Source organism: Chamaea fasciata, unplaced genomic scaffold, assembly GCF_029207755.1.
Source record: "Chamaea fasciata isolate MVZ Bird 193981 ecotype frontalis unplaced genomic scaffold, bChaFas1.0.hap1 SCAF_1, whole genome shotgun sequence".
Classification (NCBI taxonomy): Eukaryota; Metazoa; Chordata; class Aves; order Passeriformes; family Sylviidae; genus Chamaea; species Chamaea fasciata.
The window spans coordinates 134,246,643-134,262,120 of NW_027094086.1; the positions used below are offsets into that span (position 1 = coordinate 134,246,643).

The 15,478-nt window shown below is 37.0% G+C and overlaps 1 protein-coding gene across 2 annotated transcripts in view; it reads left to right on the plus strand.

The window, feature by feature from the left end:
• PLXDC2 (plexin domain containing 2) overlaps nt 1–15,478 on the plus strand; it is a 259,764-nt gene that overhangs the window by 107,003 nt on the left and 137,283 nt on the right. For both annotated transcript variants that reach the window (XM_066198866.1, XM_066198875.1), the window contains exon 2: nt 9,143–9,354. In XM_066198866.1, coding sequence (XP_066054963.1) covers nt 9,143–9,354 — 212 coding nt within the window. The remainder of the gene's footprint in view (nt 1–9,142; nt 9,355–15,478) is intronic.

Below are 15,478 nucleotides of genomic sequence, written 5' to 3' on the forward strand. Positions count from 1 at the left end.
TACATTGCATGATCTGCCTTTCTTTGAAATGTCGAGGGTATGTTGAGTTCTCAGAAGTGTCACTCTATATGTGGGCTGTATTTTGGCATACTGCCACAAACTCATTAATAGATCTATTTGGAGATAGTAGGAGGCTTAGGAGTTTGCCCTTGTTTGCAGAAAAACTTACTAAGGGTGCTTTCAGTCTGTTGGCCACCACTGACAAGGCAGGAGAGGAAATCCTTCATCTCTGTGCCATCAGTGTTTGTTGCACCTGATGAGGCATTATGCCATTGTGCCAACTTTCTTCTTTTATTTCCACTGTGCCAGGTTGCTCAGATTTTAACCTGTGCTCCTGAGGTGATGTTGCCTATACCTGTATGTATGGGCAGCTCCACTGTGTTGAAATGTGAGCCCTGTTTTCCATCTGTATCTCTATGCTTGAGCAGCCCAACCCTGTGTGGCTGCCTTTGGGTGAATGCTAGCATTGATCCTTGTGCCTGATTCGAAGTCAGCCTGACAGGGCTGCCCAGGAAGGCAATTACCCTCTGGTGCTGCTCCAGCACCACTGAGTGACAGCCTGTGCAGAGCTGACCCGTGGTGTCTCGGCCAGAGCAGTGTCCTTGCAAGCACTGCTCTTTTCCTCTGCCTGCTGCCGTGCACAGGCACTGTGTGTGCTGTCTGTGCTAATCCATTTCTTGAGCAATGGGCTTCCTTGTGCCCTTGCCTTTGCCTTTCCTCAGGCTAAAATTGAAGATAACCCTTCTACCAAAGTTGCATTTGGCACTATGGTGGGAAGGGCAGAATTAGCCAAGCTAGAACAGGTTCCTACATCCCAGTTATTTACTGTCTTCTTTCTCAACAAGTCATGCAAAATGAGTTCCAGACTCAAATTATGCTGCAGCTCAAATTATGAATGCCTAGTTCCCTTTTTGTATGCTTTTCTCTCATATTCTCGGGTTGTTCTAGTGCCTAGGTTTGCTAGATCCTTCAGGAATAAAGATGCTTTCAAGTTGGAACAGTGAGGTGGACACATAGGGGACAGCTCTAATGCTACTGTCCAATACCGGCAATTGTACTGTGATCTAGTTACTGACCAGAAAAAAAAATATAAACTTCTTTACAATGTGTTTAAATAAGGTGCAGTTGGTATTAGTATTCTCTGGAAAACCTTTGAATCGAGTTTGGAAAAGCAAGAATTTGCATATAAATAGAATATTATAGAGAGATCTCCATTTCTCTTGGCAGGGCATTTTTTTCTTGAATTCTTTACTTTTTACAGCTTTTTTATTAGATAATTCTGTAGTTTAGCAAGATTTTGTGTTATAGGGAGGTTTGGACAGAAAGTACATAAACTACACGTGAATTAACGTTTTGACATTATTGCTACAAGTTAATCAGAAGCCATCAAATTATTTAAAATGTATTAACTACTTTCTTTTCTACGCTGTAGTTGACAACCCACAAGAAAATAAAATTCTTAGTAGTGTGAGTCATGTAATAAGAACATTACAGATATACTTCCTTTTGTAAGCTTAGTATGTGCTAAATATTCATCTATGTACAGCTGGGTGGCTGCATTACTAATAATTATTCAAAGTGTTGCTGAAGATATGGATATTGAACATATTAGTGTAGTGTGCAAAGATGAAGTTAATAGTACTCAAATTGAATTTGCCATGGCTGGGCATCTAAGTCTATTAGAGGTTTTTTTCTTTATTTTTTTCTTATACTTTGAAAGGAAAGGATAAACCAGAATCGATTCCAATGTCATTATCTTTCTTTTCAAGGTGATTTTGTCTTCCTGTCTCAGAAAGTGGAGGGTTGAGATAAAGGATTACACTCCGCATTGTTAGCTTAATCATAATTGTGTTTTTATTGTTCCAAAAATTATACAAAAAAGGTCTGCAAGTGTGGGATGCAGATGTGCACAAGACTTATAAGCACCTAGTAGGTGTAAAATGTTTTATGCCTTCCCATTCTGTTACGATCAGCCTTCCTAGACTCTTGTTCTAACCTCAGTTGTGAAAGCAACTGAAATCCTTCTAGAATAGGTGTGTAAAAAGTTAACCACATAAAATTAGAACACCTTTTTTTACCATTGTAAATCTTCTTTTCACTAAAATAGCTTCAAAATCTTGATGCTGTCTAAGATTTTGCTGATGACTGATATCACTGTGTACTGACCAAAATTCCCTCCCTCCTCTTACCATCCAGCATCCTCAAGACTGCAAGCCTTCTTTGAGACATAAGTTGTGTCTTTTTTGTTCTCTATGTGTCCAGTTAGCAATAAATTTAGATCTTGGTCCCCAAGTAGAACTGACGGAGAGAATAGCAAAAATAATCTATAAGAAATTATAAAGCTCGAATCAGATTGCTTGTAAATTCAATGTGCAAATAATTGTGTTTATGTAGCTGGAGAATATGAGTGAAGCTGGAATTTAACAATATTTCCTCAGTGTTGATGTAGGTTAATCAAAGTAACAGTATTGTTACTAGTGGACTCAGATCTTGGCTTTACTTATACCATTTCAATTTACCTGTATGATTACATAAATAATTACAACGTGAAAGTAAATCAGGCAATTCAAACAAGCAAACAAAATCCCAAAACACTACAAAAACCCAGCCTGCCGCAGTTGTAGTTGTGACAAAGATAAAGTTCTAGAAGTCTGGTAATATTCTCTTTGGGACCACTTGTAGTGGTGAAAAATAGTTATTGAATAGAAAGCAGCTGCAAAGGGGAAACTCTGAGTTCATATTGTTGATAAAACAGATGTGGAAGGAAATTACCAGCTACGTTATTTCCCTCCCATAATACCTATTATTATTGATACTGATTCTGTATTAGACATGAGTCTTAGTCGCTACTTATTATATGATTGCAAGGAAAGCATACCTTGAGATAGTGTTGTTATTATTTTAGACATTATTTTTTTGTTGTTTTGAACAAACAGTTCAACAGCAGTACAGAGATCATCATCTTCCATAAATCAGAGTTTTATCATCGTTGACCTCTGATTCCCTTTGCAGGCCCCATAAATTCTCATCCCTAGTTAGGAAAAATAGGACCATGCTAAGCATGGTTTTCCTACATATTATTACAATTCTGTTAGCAGTTTCAGACAAGCTTTAAAAAGAAACTGTGAGGATCTGGTCTTTTGTTGGTTGACCTGAATCATGACCCAAACTGACACAGCTTTTTGTGTGCTAATTATCAGTGTGGGAGAGTTTTTACAAATCATGTTATTTTTTAATTTGTTAAGGAATTTATTGTATCATTATCAAGGACATATTGAAATTCAAGCTTATCTATCTTTCCTAAATTAAGGTCAAAAAGATGGAATTTCTCCTAAGCCCATGAATCAGGTACAGATAAAGTCTCATTTTGTTGAGGTGCTCGTAGGCAGAGTTAATTTGAACTAGAAATTGTCCTGGTTTAGAGACATATGGCTGATTTCTGCTGTGACATTTGTCATTTAATATATAAGCCCTGTAGCTAGAGAATCCTTTAAAGGCATGTTTATGTTTGAAAAGAGTCTGTAACTTCATGGAACTAGTATTCATATCTTTTATCAACATTTGTTGGTCTCTCACCCTTACTGAAAGGATCATAAAAGACTCATAAGACAAGCTATAGAAAGTTACTTAAGCTAAAGTAGTATGATGGCATTTTCTGTCCCTTGATGAATAAATTTGTGTATTTGATACTTGATTTTGCTGGCATTTGGGCTGTGGCATATTTAGAAAGTTGATCATGTATCTCACAAGCAATCTGCTGAATAAAAGTTTCAATGTGTGAGTATTTCTAGTCTTTCAAAAAAAACCCCTTGCTGATTATGATGCATTTATGAAATTATTCAAATTGCAGAGTTGGCTTAAATGTGGGCAATCATGAAATGTAAATAACACACACATTTCAGAAATGCAATTCTGAAATTCTAATGTGCTGAAACATTCCCCAAATGTTTGACCTCATGGAAAAGGGGGAAAAAACTCAAAACTAGTTGAATGAATGGAAGAAGATTTACCTATTTGCCTTTTTTTTTTACCCAAAGAAAGTTTAGGTTTCTTTCTCCTTTGGTTATGTTGCCACCTGAAAAAATGTGAAGTTTGTCTTTTTTTTTTTTTTTTTCTTCCTCATAAATAAAGCTTTATGTAGACCAGACTTCCTTACAAAATCAGAGCTGTTTTACTTGTCAAGTTCGGCTGTTGCACTTTGGGCCTATTTGCTTAGAATTTCTTCCTTTTTCTCTAAGGACAGGCTTGGTAAAGCAGAGAACCCTTGTCCCCACCACATTTAGGTGTCCTCTTCCCTTTCAGCAAAACTTTCTTGTATAGCCCAGCATTTCTGATCTGTTAGAGTCACTTGCATAATTCACAATATTTAAGTGGACAAACAGCATTGATTTATGTTAATGGCAGAAGTTTTAAGCAGTTCTATGTATTTCACAATACAGGACACAAATCTTCCTGGCCCAAAATCTCAGACTAGCAGAGCCACCTCAAAAGTCAGAAACCTCCTCATGTACATGACAGAGGTTTCAGATGTGTGTCTTCCATCGGTTTAGTTTAACACATTTAAAAACTTCTTTAATGCTTGTTAAAATGAAAGCTCAAGTGGTAAAAAAGCTGTTACCTGGGTACATTGTGATTTAAGCAATAGATGCTAAAAGCTTTCTTTTTGTCTGAGCATGTACCCCTGTACAGGAGGAAATTTGAAACACCTGTTTTAGATATGAGTGAAAGTGATTCTGCCTGTAATTTTCACCCATTCCCATTCCTCATTCTTCTCTAAATATCATGTGCAAGTGTGATTTATTTTGTGTGAATGATGCTCCCATTCCTTTAAAGCCTTTAATAGAAATCCTAATCACATCAGCTATGAAGGGCTGAACTGGCCAACTGTGGCAAGATCTTTTCATCTTCCCAACAGTCACCAAATAATCTCCAATCAGTGAAAGCTTTTATAGATTTGTTTCCCTTATCACCACCTGACTGCCTCTCTAACTTTATTCAACATGGAATTGAAATCTTAAATCTTAGTATAACCCAAGGAGGAAAGGAGCTGCAGATGTAAGGATTTTTATCGTTAATTTTATGAAATTTTCAAGAGCAACAGCTGAAGGATCAAACCGAAACACCATCTTCATTACATATTCATTAGAAAGACCTTACTCTACTTTTGCTGCTTAAAAATACTGCAGTACAGGATCAGAGATAGTGGCTTGCCAGTGATAGTACTACATATAAAACTGATGCTTTACACATGAAAATATCAGTTGAAAACAGTAGTTCTCTCTTTAACAAATTTAAAGACTTACTGTAGTTTTGCATGTCTGTTAATACAAGTCAAAGAAGTTGCTACTCATCTGTGCTTGCCAATATTGTGTTTTTATTATTAATCAGACATTACAGCATTTGGCTTCTTTTCAACTGATTTGAATGACATGTTCTCCTTCAGTGTTAATTAAAGCAAGAGCTCCAACATCTAAAAGATAATACTATAATTTCCTCTAAAAGTACATTTCCTCTAAAATGCCTTCTATGTGATTTTTTTAAATTACACAGGGATTTCAACCAGAAATATCAAACAGTTCTAACTTGTAAAGTGTTGGAATTTTTAAGTCTCTAAATGCTTTTTCTTATGGGATGCCTCTTTTTATAACTTAAAAATAATTTATCTATCCATTATCTGAAAATTTATTTAAATTTTATTTACATAAAAGTAAAACATCCTTTTCAGCTAATTTCAAAAATGTTTGTCATTTTCTCAGCTAGAGATCTGCTGGGATAAACAAAGAGAACATTTTGAAGCAGAGCTGGTTCAGCCAAGCTCATAATTTCTCTCTCTCTATCCCCTGTAGTTTAAGGAAAAGGTTTAATGAAGGAGGAATCACACAGTACATTTCTTTCTTTATTTCTTGAAATCACATCCAGATTTTATCTCACATTGTAGCTCAGTATCCTCATGCTGCCAGTCCAAGACACTTAACTAGTCTATTGATAACAGTGTTTTACAGATTTCGTGGTGAAATAAACTCCAAAGAATAATTTTAAACGGAGTAGTTATCACTTCCTTCATTTAATTCTTGCTACTATTCAATTTAGAACCTCCAAAGATTTGTTTTCAACTGAATAGTTATCATTTTCTGCATTTAATTCATGCTGCTATTCAATTTAGAAGGATAACATGCATTCTGAATACAGTTAGATGATTGTAAAGCTTCCTTATGTCAGTATCACTTGTACCTGTAAAAAAATGTTTATCAGGTAATGTTATCTGTTAATAGCAGAAACAGTCTTTTTTAGAACATTTGGTATGTTTCAAAGAGAAAAATCACATAATTAAAAATTTTAAAGGGGGTAAAAATTCTACACTAATGACATAGAACATCTCTGTAGTGGGGAGTGGCCCAAATCAAATTTTGCAGATTTGCCATGATGCAATTATACTGTAAAAGAAAATACAGAGAAGATTGTGTAGAATTTCCAAGCCAGTGGAAATACCCCAACACACTTCTTTCTTTCTCACCATCATTATATTATTATAATTTTAAAAACTAATTTATGTTACAAACAACTTTGAAGGTTAGAAACTACATTCATTTCTATTCAAGATATGGGAGAACAAGGTGTAATTGCTTTTCTTTACAAATGGGTCCAAACTTGAGGTTCATGGGATTTAAAAACTTCCCTTAACTTTCACATCTTCTATCTGCTAATTTAGGTGATTGCCTCAACACGTCAAGCACATATAATAGCCATGGAAAGAGTAGGCTGGAGTGGGACTGCAAAATGGGCGTGAAATGCTGTTTTTGCCTCTCTCTGAGAGTGGATTTTGAGCCACCAAGACCAGGCAGGAAAGGTGCTTCAGTGGAAGAGGAAGGGGTGGTGCAGACATGTATCATTACGATTCGGGTTGGCTCAAATAACGATACATGTCAACTCCGGTGTCTTCGGAGGGCATTATAACAAAGATTTATTGAAAGACAAAGTCTTTCATGCAGTGTTTCGGTACAATGAATTTGATTGGTCATTTGGAACAACACTTCTTGACTGTTTCTTACAAGTAAACAAGAACCGGGCAAAAACACCATCTGCTAACAGTCTTTTACTTTCCAAGGGTTGTTTTGATTCCTCCTTACGATTTCCCAGGCAGAGTGAGAGAGCACGGAGTTCCCCCAGGCTCTGCTGCTGGTGCTGCCTGAAGTCTAAAAATCCGGGTTCTGACTACTGTCAGTTCCCACAGACGTGCACCTAGAGGGCTATGGCCTGGCGTGTGACACTCCCACAGTCTGTGGAAGGTGCCACAGCCTCTGGACAAACGCAGCCTCCATGGAACCAGCCCTGGTGCTGCGGGGCACGGGCAGGGAGCCCCCTCTCTCTCTGCCCTTGTCTCTGAGCAGTTTGCCCTGTCTGGCAGCTCCATGATCTCCAGACCAGTACAGCAAAGCGCCTGCAAGCTGAAGCAGGGAGCGCTGCTTTGATTAGGTTTTGATAAGGAATGTGGAGGAATAAGTTGGTTCACCCGCTGAGCTGTCCATCTGCATCGGGCTGCTGACTGTCTGAAAAATAGGGAGCGCAGAAGCAATTTGTTGAAGACAATGTTCTAAGGCTTTAAAGAAATACAAGGAAACAGGCTTCAAAAAGCCACCTATTAAAAGAAAAGAAGTCTGATTTCTTGGGGTCTGAGGAAAGATATGGCCTAAGATTGCTTGTTTAGCATGTCAATTAAATTCTGATTTCTCTAGCTGACCAAGCATCTTAGTCTCACACAATTTCACCTTGGTTGGGACTGATCAAATAACTCAGGAAATAAGTTTAGTAGATTTGGGGGAGTTTGATAGAAAAATGGAACCAGATAGAGCCTAAAGTGTATTAGATATTGTTTCTGTATTGTAACACTTTCTGGTCTGCCAAGAGCAATGTCTGACAGGTTTTTCTATACCCATGGCTCCTATACCTGTTCCTGCTGTAATGCAGGAAAATCTCACTTATTTAAACCTTTGATAGATAATTTTCTATCTTCCCATCTCTTCTGCACTTTGACAACATGTGTGATGCTTATTAAGGACCTTGGAAGTGGTACCATCTTTTTTCAGAAGATTCTGTTAAAAAAAAGCAGTGGAAGTATTTCTGCACGTAATTGTTTACCAGTCTATCCTTTCAGCATTTTCCTTTACTTTGCCACTCCATTCAAGAGGTCTTTTTTTTGGCTTTTGAAGCAACTCACCTTCTTCCTGGCACATCAAAAGCACAAAGCGCTCCTCTACTTCTCCTTTTAGACACAAAGACAGTATGAAAAGCATATCTGATTTTTAGTGCAAAATATGCAAACTTACTTCACTCTCTCTCTTACTTTAACAAAAATAAATAAACAGAAAAATACTTCGTTAGGATTTTGGATTGGGCAAAATGAAAACTTCTGAAAAATTAATGGTTTTGTCTGCTGATAGTTTTATAGGTTTGTTTTGCAGATAGTTTTACTAGTATGAAAAAGTTGCAAATGAGCATGGAAATGTTCAAAAGTAGTAAGTTAAACACACCAACCAACTGCTCATCCCTTGCAGAAAATATAGTGGGTGTCTGCAGACTTCACACATCATTCATGTTTGTCATTTATACAGCAAGACAGCTTTATTTATGCACTGGAACAGCTGTTTATGAGAATTTCACATCTTTCATAATGTTTATTTGCCTTTCACCATGGCTTCCAAGCTCTTTCAACATAAAATCAGTGAGAAGACCTAAGTGTGTACAAAAGTTTCTCTGTCTCTTCTACATTTGTTTTCTTAGGTAATTAAAATATTTTTGTTAGACTTATTCTATTTTGAAAAGTGTCAGCTATGGGTAAACGTGTTAAAGTTACAAATGTTACAGAGACAGCTTTTCCCAGAGAGAAAACAAGCAGAAAAATGAAATAGTTAGGATGTTTAGAGGAGTCTACAAAACTTAGTCCAAATTCCTCAATTTTGTAAAAGTATAATAGTTCTTTTAAACACATTTCCATAAAAACTTTATCATGGATATAAATGGCTATTTTATGGAGTTGTACAAAACCTTTATAAAAACTTCTTAGGTTTTCAGTTGTGATTAGCAAACCAGTGTTCTGTTCACTTACTACATTGTTTTGTTTTGCTTTTCTTTTCTTGTCAAACAGGTGTGTTTTATGAAGTTGTTCAGAGCTTCCCTCCAGTGGAGGAAAATGTGGAGGTGGATTCATATGTAAGCAGCCACAGGTGGAGAAGGCACTCAGAGTCCCTCAAATCAGTGGACACCAACAGAGCCAGCATGGGGCAGGATTCCTTGGAGCCAGGGGGTTTCACAGACCTGCTACTTGAAGAGGGACATGACAACACTACACAGATTGAGGTAGATATTCATTTCATCTGTTTTTTAATTCATTTTGTCGTCTTTGACTGGGGGTAAATAAAAAGTTAGGGTATTTCCTTCAGGGTATTCAAACACATATGGGGAAGAGTAACTCTGGTCTTTGTATTTGTGAACTTACCAGTCTGTGGAAGCTGGAGTTTTCTCTTGTCCTGAGGCTGGAGTCTGTACTTTATGACTTTTGAAGATAGGCTCTTGAAGATGCTTTCTCTTTTGCTGGAAAACAGTTAAGGGAAGTCCCATGTTTTAGGGGTTCTTGCTGGAAAACTGGAAAATGAAGTAGTATTAAAATAGAATAAAATTGAATTATTTTTCAAAGTTGATGTAAACACCTCTAGTTTGCGAGTCTTTGCCTGGCCTTTCTGTAGAGTGGTATCCAGGCACAAAGAAGAAAAGAACCTAGAAAAATGAGAAATTAGAAGAAAATTCAGGCTGGTCATTTCGTACTATTTGTTTTTTGGTCTTCAAAAGAATAAGATGGATTGAGTCCATCTATGTGAAGTCTTGGGACATTCTCCCTCTGTTTTTTAGTGTCATTCAACCTCTAATTTCTTGTTCAGCTGCCAGATGGCTCTCTGTCCTGTTTTCTTTGGTTCTTTTGTTGTTGTGGTGGTGGTGGTTTTTTAAGTATTGAGTTTAGAGTTTTGTTATTAATAAAATCTACATCCTGTTTCTCAATAAAATACAGCTTGGAATAAACTACACTTGACATCTTCAGTCATAATAGTCTGCTTCCAAAACAACAGTGCTGGGGTTTTTTTCAGTTCCAGGAAGCTCACTCTCAGAGGGAAAAAAAAAAAAAAAAACCAACAAAAAAGGCAGCTTTCAGATTTTGAGTTGTTACTTACACAATAAGAAAAAAAAATGTAATATAAAACCCATGTATAGAGACAATGGAATCTCCACTGCATGAGCAAAAAATAGTACATTCGGAGAAGCGTGTTTTGTGCTTGTTTTTAAGGTTCCCAATTTGCACAGCACTAATTACATTTCTGCTTGTACTAACATGAAATTCACTGGTTGGTAAATTGTAGTTTTGAATTTCAGATTGATTTTATAACTTCCTTTTTGCCATGTATAATCCCCATCTGCCCATACCTGTATCAATTCTTTTGGGCTATAACTCAGATCAGTCTTGCTTCTAGTTATTTTAGCAGGTAAAGTGCAAGCTGTCTCAGGTACAGGGAAGTTTTTGTGGCTGATCATTCCATGGCTTGCCTGTAGATCCCTATGCAGTGTTTCCATTCAGTTGGGTTCCAAGCTCTTATGAAGCAAAATGGTCAGATGTCTCCCTCTAACACTTATGTACAGCAAGACTTGGGGGAAAAAAATGAATGCTTGCAAACGGATGTACATAGAATGGTATTTTTCCAGGAACGTCTTTCCTGACAGATTAATGGCTTTACAGTGTCTTAACCTGAAAAGTTTATTGAATTCAGGTTTTGTGTTCTGTTGCAAACTTCTTTTTCTAAGGTCTTTTCAGCACAGTAAGATAACGGAGTTGTGGTTTTACACATTATCGGATTCCATTGAAAATCCCCACTGCAACACACAGCCTCTCTCAAAAAACCCCTTGTTGCCTGGCCTTATAGAGAAGGTAGAGTATACAACAGAAATCCACAGAGGAAGAATCCATACATTGCAGTCTTCTGCAGCTTGGCAGCTTATCAACAGTGCTGGGGAGCTTATTGATTATTTTAAATCCTTGCTGTGTGTACATTGCAGTGCTTGCCAAAGAAAATCCTGAGAATGGGTATTACCTACCACTTATATTTAGTGATTCTACAGGATGATGACATCTCTCCTTTACAGATACTGTTTCTTACAGATACTCTTTTCTCTAAAGTGTTTTGTAGGGTTATCATGCAAATGCAGACTTCTTTAATATGAATACTGACAGTGATGAATATGTTTTCACTTGATAGTATTTGCTGTCATTCTTTATAGGGTTGAGTTTACTTTCTCTCCAGCTTTATAAACCCAAATCTTTATTCCCTCTCTCACTTCCATCCTTCCCTGCAAAAAATAACAAAAAAAACAAAACAAAACCCCAAAACCAACAATAAAACCAAAGCAAAAATAAATAAATAAATAAAAATAATAATAAAAAAAAACACTTCAGACAACCAAAAAAACCTCAAAACCCTAAACAGCCAAGGTTAAAAGGGAAGGCAGTAGGCAGAAATTTCTGAACTGTTTAAAATTAAATATTTCCTGAGTTATCAATCTATACAGTCATAAGGTGAAAAATTATAAAATCAATCCTGTGTGGAGCATAGCTTAGTTCCACTGGCTTTCTTTTTGTTTTAGGGTTATGACACTTTTGATTAATTTTTTCCCATTGGAATTACTGGCATTGTTCTGTTACTTCACAGATTCACCATGATGGATCAGCCATCAGCCCTGATCCGGAGGTTGTTTTAACATCAGCTTGAGTGGGAGCATGAAGTACAGATCTTCTAAAGCTCTTCATACCTAGTGCATTGTAGTTTGGTTTATCACACCTTTCCAGTAGCCAGGGTGGACCTCTTCCTATGCATAGGAAAGATGGTAATGGAGAGATTCTCTTTGGGGTGCAGTCTCTCTGGTCCAAATGGAGCAGTGTAGCCAGCAGGGAGCCCAGGTGTCTCTCTTCACGTCTCCGTTTTGTCTCCTGCATTTGTTTGGCATTGTGATCCAGGAAAGGACTCATCCAAAATGATATACACATTCATGTGCCTTTTGTAAGTAAAGATTTTCTCTTGAATTGGTCTTGAACTAAATTGCAAAGACTAGCAAAAGCAGCGGTTATAACGGTTTGATGTGCTGGGCCTTCAAAGGGCCTTATGAAGAAGTTCTCCAAGTCCCATTGTGTTGCTAGAGAATAGGAATGTTGTGGTCCAGGTGCAGTGTTGTGGTAGCACAAACCCACAAAGATGGATGTTTCCAAAAGAAAAGCAAAGGACATAAGTTTCTGCAGGAAGGAGCCCTGATAGATAACTGTAAATTATAGGGTAAAATTAACATATAACTCTCTTAAAACATTATGACTGTCCTGAAAGTACTCATCTTCTACTTTAAGAAGAAGTACATAAGTATTCTTATGGTGTGCCAAATAGAGACTATAACATTGGAAATCCAAAAAGCCTCCCAAGGATGGATGTTAGTCCCATTTGCTTTATTTGCAATTGGTACTCTAGAGTTCAAAGGCAGATAAGGTCATATTCTATGAGACTTACTATGTTTTAATTCCCATTATATCAAATATCTTAAGAGAGAGAGAGAAAGCTCTGAAGAGGGACAAAATAGTGGCATAAAAAGAGTGAGATGCCATCTTATACAAATGGGTGCAAATGTTACAGTTTGAGAAAAATCCCCAAAGCAGATAGCCTTGGACAGGTAAAGAAATATGCTGTCAGCCGTCTAAACCAACTGTAACGGGCAGCCCCAAAATGATGCATTGCAACAAGTTGTCTTCTTGGCTTCGTGGCAAATGCAAGTTTCAGAGGGTCTTCATTGACGATAGGAGCATCCAAGGCTAAGCCAGATTTCTTCCCGAGGATCCCAAACCAAATATTAAAGCCTTCTGCCTGAAATAACTTTGGGACTGTCAGAATTCTTTCTAGAGAATTTGTTTCTCAAATTTCTGGGATGTCACAGTATCATGATTTCAAGCCTAGCTTTCCTCTTTTTTTTTTTTTTTTCCTCCTGTCTTTCTTAAGATTCTTCTCTCCTGTTTTGAGGGTCACGGTTGTTTTGGGTTTTTTGCTTGTTGTGTAACCTACTGCTTTTGTTTATTGTGCTCAGGATATTTAGAGGTGCCTTTTACTTATGATAAATAGAGCTTAGGAAATGCAACATGTCAGGTGGAATTTGTTGCTGCAAACACTCTAAGTCCTTGTAAAAGCAGTGAGTGTGAAAATACATCTTCATGAATATGTCTAGTTTGACATGTCTTCTTTCAAGCAAGGAGAAAAATAAGACAAATATATTACCTTTCTTCATATTCTCTTGTAAAGAAAAGTATGCTCCGTAATCACTCACTTTTATTAAATAGATTAGTATTAATATTGTTAAAATAAACTCGGCTTCATGGTGATGATGTGACCAGTTGTTCTGTTAATCCCCAAAGCCCTGTGGCCATATAGATAATGAAGCTGGGTATCAGAGGTTCTTGTTGCCCGTTCATTTTTTGCATTACTGAGAAAAGAGCTGATCTCTGAAATGGTTCCCCAGTATTCACCACTAAGGGATCCACAAATCCATTCCTGTTTTGCCTTAGCACTTGTTTATGCAGGTCTGGCTGCTGAGCACTGGAAAAGGCTTAATAATGCAATAATATACAACTAATTCATTAATATACAATTTTGAATTGCACAAATGTTACATTATGATTTTTCCATAGTTTCAAATGTGCATCATTTTTCAAGTGATTTTCTGTGTTTTTTGGTTGTGTGTAGCTCCATACAGAGCAAATTCTCCCTCTGTGTGTATAGCTTTGATCTCTTTTTCACAGATCTTCCTTGTGACTGCAGTCACACCAATGCAGGGTAAAGCACCGACAAGGAAAATACAGAAGAATTGAATTGGAGAAGTCTCTGATATATAGTTTGCATTGTCATGAGCAGAGGGTGAAAAACTTTGCAAAATAGCTTTACATCATGTGAATTACTTTCAAATTTGTTGCCACCGTATAGAGATACTACATCAAAACAATAGTCTTTCACAAACTTCAAATATCAAAAATAAATCCAGCAATAAAATAATAGATTAAATCATAGTCAAGCTTGAGCTGAGTGCAGTAAAGTTTTATTGCTTTGCACCAGCAAAAATGTGAGGAAAAACATAATTTTTCATATAAAGTCTTAGAACCAAATGAATGATTGCTGCTGTATGACAGTGGAAGATTCAGTTCTGAGAAAAATACAGCATGCTGAGCATGCTAAATCAAACCAAACTCAACTGTATCTTATTTTGTCCACCCCACCTAACATACCGCTTGCAAGTATAGAAAATTGTGGTAATTTCAGTGCAAAATGCTTTTTTTTTTTTGTATTGAAGTAATTCATTTATTCCTGTGAATGTCACTGATATCTCCTGCTGCGTATTGCTCTTAACTAAAATAAAATTGTTGCCAACTGAAGTCACCCTTCTTTCATTGTTTCTCTCCTTTCTTTACTTCCTGTAGATGTTGTTTGAAATGTAAATTTTAGCAGCACCATTAATTTATACCTAAAAAGCATCTTGCCCCTATTGGAGCAACACTTGTGGATTTCCTACTGATAAAAGCCAGTCTTTTGCTGATTTTTGCTCCTGACCCAGAGCTTCTGCCCAAAAGAGAGCTTCTCCCTTATCTGTCCTAGTCACTCATGGAAGTGAAGATGTCTGATTCTGACTGGCAAAAACAACAGACGGGATTGAGTTTTACAGCCCTTGGGATTGGAGAGCAATTACTCTCAGCTACTGGCAGCAGTGTCAGCATGCCCATTGCTGTGTCCCCACTGCAAGTCTGAGCAAGGAAGAAAATAAATGGTTGAGATTAAATTTCCCTCAGCTGGACAAATGATGAGGCAATTCTGTGATTACCTCTAATGCACCGTATTAAAAGTAGAAAAACTTGTCCATGCGAAAAATAAGCCTTAAAACTAAAGAGTATTATAGTCTTATAGTGAGCTGTCAGTTTGGCCAAGCCTGCTCGGTCCTCTGTTTTGTTTGTGCTTTTCTTATTTTTTTCTTCCCATCCCAAGGCTTTAATGCCAGTTCCATTTGAAGTACTTAGAAAGAGAAGTGTTAATAACACGATATTTTGAAACCATTGTGCCTCCAAATTAGTGACAACCATATTCTTTATTTAAGAAAAAAATCCTTATTAGCACAGTCTATTGGGTACTTCTGCTCTTTTTCCTCATCCCAAGCTAAGGGAGTGTCCCCCTTTATTTCTAAAACCTGTTTTCTGACTTGCAATTTTTAGAGCCTTTAACTACCTGTGTAAAGTTGCCTGTTTACTTACCTTTTAAATTTATATTTCAAATATTTATCTTATATAGTATTTGTATCTTCCTTCCCTTGTCAGTTATCTTCAACACTGCAAGTTAATTCCATGGGCAACGCTTCTCATATAACCATT